This window comes from Tribolium madens, unplaced genomic scaffold (assembly GCF_015345945.1).
Source record: "Tribolium madens isolate multiple individuals breed KSU strain unplaced genomic scaffold, Tmad_KSU_1.1 Scaffold_19;HRSCAF=116;Tcas5.2_LG9, whole genome shotgun sequence".
Taxonomy (NCBI): Eukaryota; Metazoa; Arthropoda; class Insecta; order Coleoptera; family Tenebrionidae; genus Tribolium; species Tribolium madens.
Genome location: NW_025400983.1, coordinates 4,062,851 through 4,079,199, shown reverse-complemented (window position 1 = coordinate 4,079,199; position 16,349 = coordinate 4,062,851). Strand labels below are relative to the sequence as shown.

The 16,349-nt window shown below is 31.5% G+C and overlaps 1 protein-coding gene across 1 annotated transcript in view; it reads right to left on the bottom strand.

The window, feature by feature from the left end:
* LOC123013517 (homeotic protein empty spiracles-like) overlaps positions 1 to 13,777 on the bottom strand; it is a 24,220-nt gene extending 10,443 nt beyond the window's left edge. Inside the window, exon 1 of the mRNA XM_044412082.1 lies at positions 13,166 to 13,777. Coding sequence (XP_044268017.1) covers positions 13,166 to 13,649 — 484 coding nt within the window. The 5' untranslated portion in view covers positions 13,650 to 13,777. The remainder of the gene's footprint in view (positions 1 to 13,165) is intronic.
* Positions 13,778 to 16,349: the final 2,572 nt, after the last annotated feature.

The window sequence follows — 16,349 nt, the reverse complement described above, 5'->3', positions numbered from 1 at the left end:
CTACAGCTTTAAATTCTATACTTTCTTCTTTGTAGAAGTAAGAAAAAATTTGTTCTAGATGTCTTAGTTTTTGTGTAATAAATTTTTAAAAAGTGCATGTTTTCGTCAAAAACAACGTCTTATTTCTAAAACTAAGCGAAATCGACTAATAAAAGTTTAGCGTAAAAACATTATTTTAAAAGGCTACATCCAAAAATGCCAAGAAACATAGGATGTTTTCATTTAAAAAAACACAAGTTTGTATCGTAATTCATTTTTGGGACATGCTGTATGGTTGAAAATAATTTTAGGTCATCCACTATTGGTATCTATCAATGTCCTACACATTTTTTTTTAAATTTCACTATATTAAGGTCACTAATGGACTTTTTCACCTCGCTGTATGTATTAGCAAAGGCCCCTGAGCAAGAATGATTTTAACAAGGACTGGAAACTGTGCATAAATGGTAATCAGTCTAATCAGCGTACGCCACTCTTTGCACTTCTCTGCTCTTCATACCAGAATTTTGTTTTTGAACGCTTTGGGATATTCCGATTTTGCTCGTAAACATTTTGTTTGTAAATTGTGTGAATATTAAATTAATTAGTTTTACTAGACATCCATTTATTGTCTTTACTGTGCATTTATTATTTTTACTGATCAAAAATACTTGTCGTTTAAATAATATACTATTGTTCCCAATAATTTTTCTTGAGGTTGAGGAAATTTTCGTCCAATCGCATGTCGGCGATAAATTTCCCGGTGTAAAATGGCTTTTAAAGCCTGGCGAGGCCTTATTTGCACTTTCGGCGTTAACGACGATAATGTAGTAATAATAAGGTGCGATATATGGTATTCAAGTTGCTAGGCGCGTTTCTCACGTAATGAACACGTTTGTGTTTGTGTGTGTGTGAGTACGTATCGTACTATCTCCGCGGCCCTAATGGCCCCCAATCACGCAACTCCTAATTGACTTGTGAAATCGCCGCTGCTCCACCGAGGAAAAATCGTACGCGAACGTTGTTTCTGCGATTGCTGGGCGGATCGACGGATTTTTACCAGCGGAATTATTATCACGCTTGCTTACGGACCGAAACAACGAGGAAGGAGCAGGACTGGACTGGTACTGCTTCGAAAATTTGAGCGCTTTTCAGGCATTTCAAGGAGAAAGTTGAAACTGTTTTTCAGAAATTCGGATATTCTAACGAAAATCCGCCGGAGAATCCAAACCCATCTAACATCGACAGTTTTCGAGTTATTAAAATTTTCTGATGATTTGTAAAGAACTATACGTAGAGTAAGTCCGGGAGAGATGGTCCATATTTTTATTCAAAGATTTATGCCTATAGTAAATAATGTAGAGGTAAACTACTGCTAATTAATCATTATTATTAATAATGTATACAAAATGATTAAAACTAAGATTTATTGTGAATTTTTTTTTCTTTATAATAACCATAATAAATTAGTAAAAATTATTTTTGTCACAAAGAAAACAAGAAGAAAAATAAATAACACTTGCATTTACAAAAAAAAATTAAATTAACTAATCTGTAGCAGGTCCAAGTTGTGTTGCCGAAAATAAAATATTACGTGTTCTAAAATGAAAAAATCATGAATTTTCAGTCAGTTTTATTTAAAAGTCGACTTTAAAGAGAATCTTTATTTCAGTTCAAACCACGAACGGTTTTATTTCCTTTAGCATGATCTTTAAAACAATTTATAAAAGCAACAAAATTAAAACGCATTTTATTCAAAATCTCATCAATGAATGAATACTAAAATGAAATTTAACTAAGTGACTTCATTATTTTTTTGAAATCCTTATTTTGTTGGTTCTGAGTAATTAAAAAAAATGAAATCTGAATGTTAGAATTTAAATTTTTTATTTATATGTATTGGGATATGTAATAGCATAATTCAGTTATTATTTACAGTCCGTTTCGAACTGAGATTAGCAAATTTGTGTAATTTCCTCCCAAGTCCCGCTATTATAGCTCACCAGGAATAATATCAAGCAACATTTGATTTTTTTCATAATATAATTAGATAACACTAATCGTCGTGTTTATAACAAATCTTTAATGACGTCGTCACATATTAATATCTTCCTTTTGGTCAATAAAGCGGGCAATTTGAAATAATTTGAATTAATATTTCGTAAAATTATTTTCCAGAACTTTTCAGGCATTTTAAATTGAACGAAACTTGGAACTATTTTTCGGGAATCCGAATATTGTAAGTAAAATTCGCCGGCGAATCTAAACGCATTAGTAAAATTTCTAGTAATTTTAGACGAAATTATTAACACCTTTTTGTTATGAACCAAAACAACGAACAAGGAGCAGGGCTGGACTAGATAGGTGCTGCTTTGAAAAATTATCTTTCAGTGCTTTTTAGGTATTTCAAAGCAAAAAACGGAATGAAACTTGAAACAGTTTTTCAGAAATCTTGATAATTTAATCGTCTTATAATATAAAATCGACAGAAGCCAATGTCATCTAACATGGATAATTTTCAAAGTATCAAATTTTCTAATATTCAAAAAAGTAAAATTTTAAATTTTGAATAATCTTAGACAGAATTATTATCACGCTTGCTTACGGGCTGAAGCAACGAGGAAAGCCCAGAGTTGAACTAAGTACTGCTTCAGAAAATTATTTTTCAGGGCTTTTTAGGGATTTCCGAGCGAAAAATAGAAGATAAAACTCAGATATCATGTTCTTTTCATGATTATTTATAAAAAAAACACTTATTTTTCCAACAGAAATAAAGAGTTAAAGTGCAAAATTTAAATTCTTATAATTTAGAAATTTTTATAGGCTTCTTTTTAAAACTTTTTATAGACTGTTCCTGGTTCTTATCTTAGATGGTATTTTTCTCTAGAACGCTAGTTCTGAATCACCATGCATAAAAGGTGGTAAAAGAAAATAAAACAATTCTAGAGCTAAATATTTTCGTACTGATAATAAATAATAAAATAATTATATTTGTGAATACAGTGTTCAATGTTATTTATTTAACTTTATTTGTTAAAGAATGCACCGTTTCTGGTGTTTACAACAGAAAAAAAATTCTTACTTTCTCATTTTGTGATTTTGTATTTTTTTTTTCGAAAAAGAGTGTACTTTATGTTTTTTAATTAGATGAATGCAAATTTGAAACTCTAACTTTTCATCAGAAAGATTTTGAAAAAATATCGCACTTAAAAATTACTCTAATACTCGTTTTTTCAAATACTATAATACAAAAATTTTGCGTTATTAAATTTTAGAGTATCAAAAACCAATTTTGAATTAAAGTGTATAACTTTTAATTGAAAAACTAAAAAAAAAAACTGTTTTTTAACTAAAATTTGTAAAGAACTAGTATGTATAGAGTAAGTTCGGGAGAGGTAGAAAAAAGATCACCTATATTTAACCGTGTTTCAAAACAAAAAAGTGACACAAAAACAGTCAAAAAAAACATTTAAGTCCAATTTTTTCAAAATCTCATCAATGAAAGTTAAAATGAATTTTAAATTCACAACTAAGTAACTTTTATTTTTTTGGAATTCTTATTTTCTTGGTTCTGAGTAATTACAAAAGTTTTAAAATCTGTATGTTAGAATTTATTTTTTTTTATTTATATTGAAATAATTGAATTATTATTGTTTACAGTCCGTTTAGAGTTGAGATTAGCAAATTTGTGTAATTTCCTCCCAAGTCCCGCTATTAGCTCACCAGGAACAACATTAAGCAACAATTAATTTTTCCTCCAATATAATTAACACTAATCGTCGTGTTTATAACAAATCTATAATGACGTCGTAAGCATATTAATATCTTCCTTTTGAGCAATAAAGCGTACAATTTGAAATAATTTGAATTAATTTTTCACCGTTAGTTTTGACAAGTCGCATTCACTGACCCTTAAACCTCTTATAAACATCCAAAAAGTGACTCATCACTCTTTAAATAAATCTCGGCGATAACCCATCATTAACCAGTGCCCAATTATAACCTTATCTCCGTGACCCCACAACAATCCCATCATAACAAATTCCATCAACGCACCTTATTTGTATTCACCTCTTCGTCGATATAATGTTTTGATTTTTCGCATTTAGAAATGCCTCGATTGTTTTAAATGGCAAATAAGCTCGTCGCTGGCATACAAATCCGTCGAAATCGCCGGCACGGCCCATCTAATTTGTATAATTGCGCGTTTTAATTACATTGAGAAATGGTTTTCAGAATGGCAGATGCGGCCATCGACGCAGAGTTTTTTTCAAACACCCCAAACGAGATCATGATTGACTTCTGAATTAATTCAATGCAGCGACAATGAACTTAATCTAGTTTGCACGCCCTTTAAAAAAGGCCCTCGTTGTGCCAATTCGGCGGACCGTGAAACGGATAAAGCGGATCGGAGGGGGCGAACGACCCTAAAAAACGAACAGTTCACGCCTTTCATATGAGAACACGGAATTTTTCAGTTTGACTGAAAAGTCAAAGTTGCTTGTTTTTCAACTGAATTTGTTTCTTATCAGTGTGGCGCTATACGGTTTTTATTAGTAATTATTATGACTCTCGTATCTCGCAGTCGCTATTAATTTATTGCGATTGTGTTTGCATTACGAGGAAAAGCCTTGACTTGTTTAATTGTCTCACAAAACAGATTCTTAATACGTTTTATTTGACTTAAGGATTGTTAAAATAAAGAAACTTAGAAATTAGAATATTTTTTATGAAATAAATAAAGTGAACGAAATAGTCTGTAAAGTAATCCAAAATAGTTCTGGAAAGTGGTACCATTCAAGACTCAAATCTCATTAATCAAAATGGTTCCGAAACTTGACTAAATAGGCCATAAAGTGTGCACAGTTTATCAAATTTTTGCTAATTTAATAAAAAAATAATATCATTTTACAGTCACTGAAAAACATTCCAGTTTTAAAGTGAATTTGAATGAGTTACCTAATCGAAACTGAGCTTTTTTTCATGCAATAGTATCAAAATAAAACACAAAATTTTACGGTTTATTTATTAAATCTGTGGTACTAAATTTAGCAAAAAGATATTTAGGTACAAATCTTACCTTGAAGAGAAACAATCGGTTAGTTACTGTTTTTAGTTTCCAGTTTTCACTTCTAGTTTTTTCAGGTTGTTTTAGTTTTTTTTTCTCTTTAAAACTATTAGCATTATTTAAAATTAGAAAAAGTATATAAGACAGATACTATTTGAAAACTTTTTTTGGAAAAAAATGAAAACCCGTTATAATAAAAAATATTTTTGAAAAAACAAGGTAAAGCACTAATCACCATTTTTTACTGAACACAAATGTTGTTTTATTGTCCTATTTTCAATTTTTCACATTTACAGTTCACAATTTATCTTTTGTAAAATCCGATTTTTTCAAATCTCATTATTGACGGTTTCAATTCTAATTTTTTTAAACAACATTTTTTCAATTGCATGTTTTTGCTTTCATGTTCTCAAATTTCTTATTCCCACTAGATTTTTTTAGATCTTTAGGTAATTCTTCTTTAAACTTTTTTAACAGTGTTTCTCGTTAATTTTAAATTTAAACACAAAATTCCATGAATTGTTTCATAAATTAAGATTTTATCATCAGGGGGATAAAATTTTTCAAATGTTTGCTTCTGTAATTTTCAAAAAACATTTTTTTATTGTTTTTATATCTATTTGTATTTTTTGTCTTTTCAAATGTTATTATACAAGGTGATTTAGTAAAAAATTGGTTAGAACCCCAAAAATGTTCGATTATTGACAGTAGACGTATTAATATTGGTTCGAAACAGACATTACCAGAATAAGGTATTTGTAGTTAAAAAAATTGCAAAATTTTAATAAATAATACAAAGATTAGATTTACAAAAAAATATTTTATGCTTAATCAAAAATACACAACAGACAACAGACATACACATTGACAGCAATTTGGAACAGATGTTATACTTTTTTAGACACCTTTAGCAGTGTTAGTTACTCCCAAACTTATTTTTTGTCAAAGTTTAACTAATATTTCATGATCAGAGTGGATAAAATTTCTCAAATTCTGCCTAGTTTTGATACTTTTTTCAGACTGTTAAGCTATGTCTTGTTTATTGTTTTTTTGGTAGAGATTATTATTTTCTTAATGTTGTTATACAGAGTAATTTAGTAACATAAAATTCTTGCAATTTGGCAGTAGAGATATTTTATTGATTTGTAATGAATATTAAAAGTATTTGTAAAGTTACAGTGTTAGATATTAGGCGATTTTGGCCCAAAGTCCGTCCCTGTTTGTTCCAACCACTCCACTTCTTAATTCGTCAACAAATTATGATAATTCGGTCCGCTTGCTCCTTTTTCCTGCGTGCCTAATTTACTGTGAGCTTCTAAGGATACATTTACATGTTAGATTGCTCTCTCGCATGTATAATGGTGCGACTTGGAGGTAATTAGTTGGCCGTTTTCGGCCTTCGGCTACCTAATTAAACGCTTCTTAAACGGCCCCATCTCTAACTGAAAAAAACTCGCGACCCGTTTCGCCGCTAAACGACATCTTCAACAATCGCTGAAACCACCAGCGACATTAATTAAAATGAAACAAGCCGTGACCAATCAAATTTATCGCACTTTATGGCTTGCTTACACACCTGTCTTTTTTAAATATCCTATGCAATTAATTAACTAATTTATAATTAGTGATAGGGAAACAAAAAATTAATTGGTTGTACATAATTTACAACAATTTTTCAATTGAGTTGGGAATTGACTTAATTAACTTGGTACTACAAATTAGAAATCGACTTTTGTTTTTCGTCCGCATCCTGTATATATGAATTATTTATGTAAAATTATACGGGGTGATGTCCGAAAGTTGTTGCAATTCGCACAGCGTGACCGTAATTTGGGCCCATTTAGTGTCATAAGCGTGCAAAATGTGTTTTTTCTCTTGAGATTGTCGTCGTCCTTCGAGCGACACCTTCCAGTTAATTAAGTCTCGGTAATTAATCGACAAAGTGTCCGTTAATGGCGCTTTAAGTGCCCCCTATTCTCTTATAATTTATCTGAAATTACGTCTCTCATTCAATTTTTTMCGGTGGAGAGAGTGCGTCCTTAATTGCGCTCTAATTGTTATATAAATGCCCTCACATCTGCGTTAGAATCTCTGTAAAAWTTCGTGCCTCGAGCCGTTAAAATACTTAATATTTCCCGATGAACTTCGTTAAACATTTCCTGCATTCCGCTGTAGCATATTTAGTGCTGGTTTAATGGCTGGTGGATTTGAATACGGCCGTGCTTTGAAACCGAAACAGCGAGTAAATAAAGTTGTGCACGGATGGAACAATTTGTAGCTATTTGTTTGTGGTTGTTTGGTGCGCAAAGGCTGTTTTACATACAAAGAATGCTGAAGAGATGCCGCGAAGAAAAAGACAACGACGCTAATTGCGACTTTACAGGATTCTTCAGGCGTGCTACTGATTTCTCAATTGTCTCATGTTTATGCAATTCGGTTATTAATTAAATTGGATAAAGTGCAGCCTTGGTCTCGACACTTGTCTCGTCACTACGAATTAATTACTCAAAGTGCATCGTTTCATGAGGACAAATCCATTTATAGCCGACTTTATTGCATTTCAAAACGATAAAAAACATTAGAAACGGATTGTTGTGGCCATAAGTGAGCTTGTTACTTGTCCCATGTGGATTTTTCTTTTGAAAAATTACACGTGAGGTGTGCCGCAAACCTACTTACTGAAACGCCCTGTATCACACTATATCAACAACATTTTCACTTCTATAACAATACACAGAGTGTAGAATAAACAGCATTGGAAATAATTACTACTTTTAATTATACCTAATAAACATTAAACAGATACATAATTTATATTAATTTGTTGAAAGAAAATAATTGTATTATTTCAAATGTTATTCCAAAACAAAACATACTCACTAAAATTGTGTTTTGTGCAAAAAAATGTAAAAAAGTTGTGACTAGCCGCAAAAAATTATGAAAACTATGTTTTTACAGACACATTTTTAAGTACTTTAATTAAATTTTTATTAACTTTATTTTACTAAATCACTCTGTATAACATTAGGAAAATAATAATTTGGTGGTTCAGAAATCTGGAAACGATTTTATTCTGGCGACACTATAATTTTTTTGGCAAATAAAAATTTGGATATCAATTAATTGTTTATACTTACGAGATAAACACAATAACAATTTTTTTTAATGGAAACCTACCACAATTTTTTTTTAGACAACGAGCTTATTGCAAGAATTGTTGCTGTGCCTTTTTTTTCTAAACCTCACTTTTTTGTTAAAAAAAAATTTTTTTGAGTAAATTTCCAGTTTTTTTTGGAAATAAATTAATAAATGTTTAAAAGAAGCGATGCCAAAATATTTTTTTTAATTAATTGTTTAAACTTTTGAGATTATCCTAATAATTTTTTTCTTAAATAAAAACGGTTTTTTATTTATTGTTTTACAAAGATATGTTTATGCATTTTATACCTGTACAAAAATATTTATTAAAAATGTTACAAAATTATAAACATAGAAGAAACAGAAGATTGTTTTAAAAAACATACAATAGAATTTGAGTATTTTTATTCTACCTGATGACGAAATTTTGGTTCACGAAACACTATCGAAGTTTATATGTTAAGATTTTAATTTTATTAATTTTTAAAGTAACAAAACATTGTTACAAAATTCTGAAAATTTGTGATGTATATTTTAATGCAAGTTGCTGTGAACTTGGAATTGCGGAGACCATTTCGGATAATTAAAATAAAACAAGAACATCAAAAAATAAATTAAAAAAAAAAACTAAATACTTTTTTGTTTTCGTGATTTAGAGTACTTTGCTTTCTTCGTTTTTGTCACACTGTAGACAAAAATTGTAGTCATTTTATAAAAAACAAAAAATACTTTGTAAAAAAATCCACATAAAAAATAAAACTAAAATTAAGTTCATTATCGTCTTGTCAGAACATTCGACAACCAACTCCTAGTTTTTTAAATCTAACAAATAATCCAGAAGCAAGTTGCTTTATTTTTATGCTTTTTTCATATATCTAATATCTATTCCAAGTGGCTTTGAACAATGCAAAATTCAAACTTCTTTAATTTGTCTCTTTCTAACCAAGAAAAAAAAAGTCATTTTAGTGCGTTACCATAGCCACAACAGACACAATATTGACTATTATAAAAATCGTATTTTTTAATTCAGCTTGTGAGGAGTCATTAAAACAAAAATGAAAAATTTCTTCAGTGGTAGTTTGATGGAAACGGTGTGTTATCTAATTGTATCTAATCCTGCCCTGCCCCCGGAGTATTTTTCGGGGGGAAACGCGAGATAGCGATCGTGAAATACCTTGAACCGGAGTAATTATTTACACATTAGCAGCGCCGCCGTAATTATATCTAGGAGCTGTACCACTGTTATTATGTTTAAGACTTGAAATTAATACTTTAATAGCGTAATTGCTTGCTCGCTCAAAAAAGCCCTAATTATCGAGAGTAAACTCCGAGGTTTTGCCATGCAAATGCCAATTCACTTTTGTACAAGATGTTGGTTTTTTTCCCTCTTCCGGAAATTTGCACACTATTCATCAAACTGTCAAAATAATCAAATTAAATTTTGATTAAAAGTAGATTTAGACGCGGTTAATTACCACTGGGTCTGATGATGGAAATGCAACCTGTAATTAGCCGAAATGCTCCGTTTAGAGGATTTTTTGTCGAGGCTGCCGTCATTTTCTAACAAATTCAAAAATTGACCCACATTTTGATTAATGTTTGAGTAATCGGAATTAATCAAAAATGGGCGCAGTCGGGCCCCATTTCTCGCGAGTACCACCCTGCATACGTCGATCTGATTAGAAAATTTAAATGTTGGAGTGGATAAAAATCCCCGAACTCGTGTTCAGGTTTCCTTATATGTTGCTAAAGTCATAAATAGCGCGAGTTTCTTGCACTAAGACATAACACGAATAAACAAAGACATCTCTTGAGGTCAATGGATTTTTTCAGGAATAAATCTCGCACAAATGTGAATATATTCATGCATAAGTGGTTTCATGAAACACATTCCAGTTTTTTGACGATGATTATCGTCGTAGTGGCGAATGTTGAAGCGAATTAAAACGTTGTGGTAATTAGTGTACAACACCGGGAATAATGAGAAAATTTGTCGTCTCGTGGTCGAACATGAAGTTTTTGAGGTCACACCTGTGCTTCTTTTGAATTGTTAATTTGTTAATGGTGCGCGTGAAGGACTGGGAATTTACGCGTTTCCGGGCGATTCTCGTGCGCACGCCGAAGAATTAAAATTAAATCGTAAAAATTGAATTTTATTGAACGGAATTAATTAATATGCCAACTGCGTCTCCCAAACATATGTTAATTCATTGTGTTTGGTTAAGTGGCAAAAGGACGCCAACTTTATAATAATGGTTAATTAAAGTTAATTCGAAAACTTTATTTTTTTGTCGTTGAATAATAAATAAACAATTATGTAAAATTTGAAAAAAGTTTCTCCAAAAATATTAGTTGTAAAAAATGGAACTTTAAAAGCAACCGCAGTAACAAAACTAAATTATTAATTCACCAGAAAATATTTTCTTATTAATTCATTAATTACAAATTAGAGACGAAAAATCAATTTAAGGCTTGTCAAAATTTCTGAGAATTTTTTCAAGATTAAATCAAGATGTTAGAGTTGTTGACAGATTTAGCATTTTATCAGTGAACTATCTAATTAAAATCAGGTATACTAAAAACATCACGTTTTTTTTCAAGGATTTAATGTTTCAAGAACAATTCTTATTATATTTGAGAAGGAATAAATTTTTAAAAAGCAATTTGTCCAAACTTGCATTTTTGCAGGAGAAATCAAAACTGCTTCTTTTAAGAAATAATTTTAATGTTTTATATCAGTGACAATAAATGTGAAAAAAATTGTACAAATTGGACACAAGTACTTAGGCATTTTACAAAAATACTTTAAAAACCTTTATCTCAATTCATAAAACCATGGACAAACTGCATTTTAAAAGTCTGCTCCTTATTTATGAAAATAAATTAGTTTTCTTGCAATATGTTTATTTTGAAAACGAAGGTACCACCTTGCAATTTTTTAATTAAAAAAATAGCAAAAGAAAAAGTACGGAAAAGTAATTTTTTTTTCTTAACTACAACTCTAATTGTAACTTGAAATCGATAAATTTAAAATTTTTGGTTAAAAAGTGTTGCATAACAACTTTCATTTTTAGAAAAGATACTTTTCAACAGGTAAAAAATCGATGTCAAAACTTTTGTTCAACAGATAAATTCATAAATTTTCTGGTTCAATAACTTTAAATTCGTCCATTCTGATTTGGTAGGAAGAAGTGTTGCATGGCAAAAAAATAAAAATAAAATAAAACATAAGAATTATAACATAGGTCTCGACAAAAAACTAAATTATTAAGTAACCAAAAAGCATTTTTTTAATCAAGTAAGAAAAAAAGCAAGTTTTTTGCAACAATCAACGAAATAAAAAGGTCTAAGCTCCACAAAATTTTAAAACCTTAGAAAAATAATATTTTCCTACGAAAACTTAATTCTGATCGCATTATGTAGAGATAAAAATATAACTTTCTGAATCGATAACTTTAAAATCGTACATACGCTGTGATTGGTTGCGTACAGTTGAAAAGAATTTCAAATAAAACTTAATTTTTACAACAAAGAGTAGAGTTTTATTTAACATTAACTAAAGAAATGAAACAAAATTTAGGCCTAAATTACCGAAAATTGTTTAATAATATGATCATAACTAAAAAATTATAAAACATTCTCAAAATTTGTTTTATTGATATTTAGTGTAACATGCTAACACGATAAAACAATAACTCGTAATAAGTTAATTAATAAATAAAATAATAAAGAAATCGCATGATGGATGTTGTTTGTTTTCAACTCAAGCACTTTTTGCATGTTTGCAAGTTTTTAAAGGTAATTAATGAGATTATTATTTAAAATTCAAATGAATCTGCAACAGTTATTCAAAAATAACAATAATTGCTTGTAATTAACGTCCAATTAGGCCTATTGTAGACATACACAGGATGTCATACTTCACTATTGCTGACCGACGGAAACTAACATCGGTCATAAACTCAAACTAATTAAACCAAAATTTSAAAAAACAATTTTGAAACAAATTCTTACAACTTCTAATCTCACTTAACCTTAATTATCACACCATTTTAAGTATTACACACTCGACCAGTAATTAGCGGTCAAGCTAATTCATAATTAAACCACACAACACAAATGCGGTTGCGAAAAAACCCGCCATAATCGCAAATAAATACCCAAACACGTACAGTGGGTAGGTAAACAATTTTTCAGAATGATGACATCACCATTATGGAATATTGTACCATTGTTAACCGCACATGAATGCAATAATAATGCCAATTACAAGCCCGGTGGGCCCCCTGCAATCAGTGTCGCCAAATGTCAAATTTAATGAGACACCCTGTATTTGAAACTGTTTCAAAATTATGTTTTTCCACATTTTCCACACAAAGTAGGTTTAACGACCTAACCCCCAAGTTTAATTTAGTTTAGTTTAGTCAAAAATTAAGCCTAACCGACCCACTTTAATTAATTTTTTTTGTTTTTTGCGTTTTTCCTCAATTACAATAACAAGCCCGATAGGCCCCCTGCAATCTAAGTCAACGAATGTCAAAAAATCCCAAACTTTATGTGACACCCTCTACTTAATCCTGTTCCAAAATTATATGTTTTTTTACATTTCCCACACTCCAAAGTTTGATGAGACTCCTTGTATGTCTCAAAATTATATGTTTAGTCAAAAATTAAGCCTAACCGACCCACTTTATGAGACACCTTGTATTTTAATTTTTTTGTTTTTTGCGTTTTCCCTCAATTACAATTACAAGCCCAATGGTCCCCCCTGCAATCTAAGTCACCTAATGTCAAACAATCCCAAACTTTATGAGACACCCTGTATTTGAACCTGTTCCAAAATTATATGGTTTTTTACATTTCCCACACTCTCAAGTTTGATGAGACTCCTTGTATGTTTCAAAATTATATGTTTAGTCAAAAATTAAGCGTAACCGACCCACTTTATGAGACACCTTGTATTTTAATTTTTTTGCCTACCTCCCGGGAACCTGTGGGGGAAAATCCTGCCGTGCCTGGAGAGCAGCCAGGGATAGAGCGGGTAGCTATCCCTGGGCTGGTGGGTGGTGAGCGGCGACGGCTGGGGGAAGCCGTGCTGTCCGGAGGAGAGCGCCGCCGCCAACGCCGCTCCCTGGAAGTGCGCCGCCAAGGCGAAGGGATGCTGCTGGTGGTTGTGCACCATCTCGGGCTGGAGGAAGCCGTTCTTGGGCACCAGATTGGGGTCGTAGGTGGGACTAGGCCTGACCAGGGAGTGCGCCGGGATGCCCGGTACCATGATGGGCGGTTTGGGCGAGGCGGGCGACCGGGGCTGGTTGTCATCGCTGGAGGGCGAAAGCGGCGCCGACCCCTCTGAGAAGTGCACCGGCGAGTGCTGGGGACTCTGCCCCACGATGGAGTCGATCGAGAAGCCGATCTTGGGCTTGGAGGGCACCGCCACGATGGGAGTCGGTGCCAACGGCATCATGGTTATGAGAGTCTTAGCAAGCCATGGTCACGCACACCACATCGCACCCAACACTAAACACTAGAGTACCATTACGACAATTGCAGGCAATTACTGTTACTTAGCACCCGAGTACGTGCTACCGAGACCGAAACTCTTGAGCTAATAAACTGTTAAGAGGAGTTGTGAAGGAGGGGAGGCTTTTTGGGAGGGAGTGGGGGTTGTGAGGATTGTTATTGGTCGCTATTGCCCGGCCTGTGACTCCTAATAACAGGCTCGGATTGGTGGAGCGCAGTAATACAAATGGAATTACAACTACAAGCCCCGCCTCTTATTTTCACTTTGAAAAACTCGTTTACTCGGGTAAATGCTCGGATATTACACTTATGGCATAGGCACTTTTTAAACAAACAGGTTGGCGACTGGACTTAAACGCTTTTTTACGGCCTGAGTGACATTTACATGTTTTCTTTTTTTTAATGATTTAATTAAGAAGGAACGCCTTCCAATGCGCACGCATGGAGAGGGGAGGAGTCACGTCATAAAACTTGTCTAAATTCCTAATTAGACAACATACACACGGTTTTAGTGACACCCGAGATCTGATTAATTGACCGCAACTATGCCAAGATCAGGRCAAACTTTATTTGCACAAAATTYATYCAATTTCTATTATTATTTATTCAACACGTATTATTTATTCAATTGATTGGAAAAAAATCGACACATTATTTCCATTTAACCCTCGTATAAATTATGTGTTTTGAGGGGGAAATGCGATGTTTTTGACAAGTTGTTCCCCTCGTGGATGATGACATTTGATGGGAGATTGGCCGTGGGATTTTTACCGGATATTGTAAATTGATGACATGTTTCACTTTATTGTAAATAAATTGTGTAATTATTTTAATGGACGTCAATTAACTTGTGGTTAATTAAGTGTGAAGTTGTTCCATGTGCTGGAGTGGTTTTTGTACAAATTGGCGGCTAGGGCCGGTTTGACGGGGAGTTGGCCGAAACAGGTGGCGAAGRAAGTTGCAAAAGTTTCTATTTTTTAAASAAAATCAATTTTTTTATTATAAAATGAAAAAATATTGTCAGTTTTAGGCATCAATTGTATTTTAAAATTTACGGAAGGTTACCTATTCACGATATTTTTAAGTTATTAAATTACAACATTCATAAATTAATTTACATTCTCTATACTTATTTAGTTAGGAACAACAAAATTTTTGCTGGGAAATAAAAAATTAGTGTTTTTTTATTATACCAAGAAAGTACCTATAGAAACCAAAAATTTTTTGCTTAAACTGTAGTTTTTGAAAAAAATAGTTGATGAATGAAAATTTTTCAAATGACAATCCACCATAAAAGCTTATTTTTTACAAAGACTACACCTAATTTAAGGATTTAAGGATTATCATTTAAGGATCTATGTATCTATAATTTTTATCAAAATTTTTTTTTACATAGATAAGTTTTCATTTTAAATCAAAAATTGCATAAGAACTCAAAAACAAAACAAAATTTTATTCTCGAAACACGATCACTTTATTCCTACATTGCAAATGATTAAAAAAAACGCTTGATTCCATACTTTTTGTTCACCTTAAGTATTTATCGAGTTTATATACAGCATGTTCCAAAATTTGCAAAACAATAATACATTTTAAACTTGACCTGACCTAACCTTACTTATTTCAGTGGGTAAAATAATTCCAAATATTAATTCATTGCATGTTATTAGAAAAATAAACAAAGAAATTCAAGGTATTCTGATTTGGTTCTCTATTCTTAACGTTATTTATTGTTTTTATGGTCAGGTCAAGTCAATATTTTTGTGTATTAACTTAAAAAAAAAACGTGTTGCAACATCACAGATAACAATAAATAAGATCAAATATGCAAATTTTAAACTCCTATAGTAACAAAATTATTATACAGGGTGCGCCAAAACTCGCGCCCAGAAGAAAAATGCCATGTAAGGTAACATATCAAGAACATGGAAAAAATATTTAAAAAATTCTATCTGTAAAAATTTAGGTAATGAGGGTTTAAATTTTGCACCTTGAGTCAATTTGTTTCTGTTGAAAAGATACCTAGCTTTTCAAGTTATTTTGATACAGGCTATTAGAAGAGAAAACAAGGAGACTGTATCTTAAATTGTAACTCTGTTTAATGTTATTTGTGGCTTTTATTAGCAAAATTTTTGTACCTTTACTAAACAATTATAAAAAAACGTATACAAGGTCATCAGTATCATTAAATAGACATAACAAAATGTCAAATGTCAAAAAATAAGTGTCCAATTTTTAACAGAATTTATTAAACACTTTTTCTATGTTCCTGATGTCTTATCTTACCCTATATTACGTAGAAAGAATTTTTGTTACATTAAATGTAGATGTTTTTCCATTAAAATTTTTGCAGATTGATTTTGTTACGCATTTTTGACCAGTTGGTGTAAAAAAAAATGTTATGAGATTTTTTTCCTAAAGTTGTTTTTCTGTGACAATTTTTTTTCTTTTTCTTATAGAATTTAGGTACCAACAATTTGATAACATTTTTTCAAGTTTTGACTCTTCAAACAAAAAACAAAATGATTTCTAAAAAATAACAATTGTTTGACATTTTTTAAAAACTTACGACACGATGTAAAAAAAACTTGGTTCACGTAGTATAATAATGAGCCATAAAGAGAATTTTGGTTTGGGACACCTA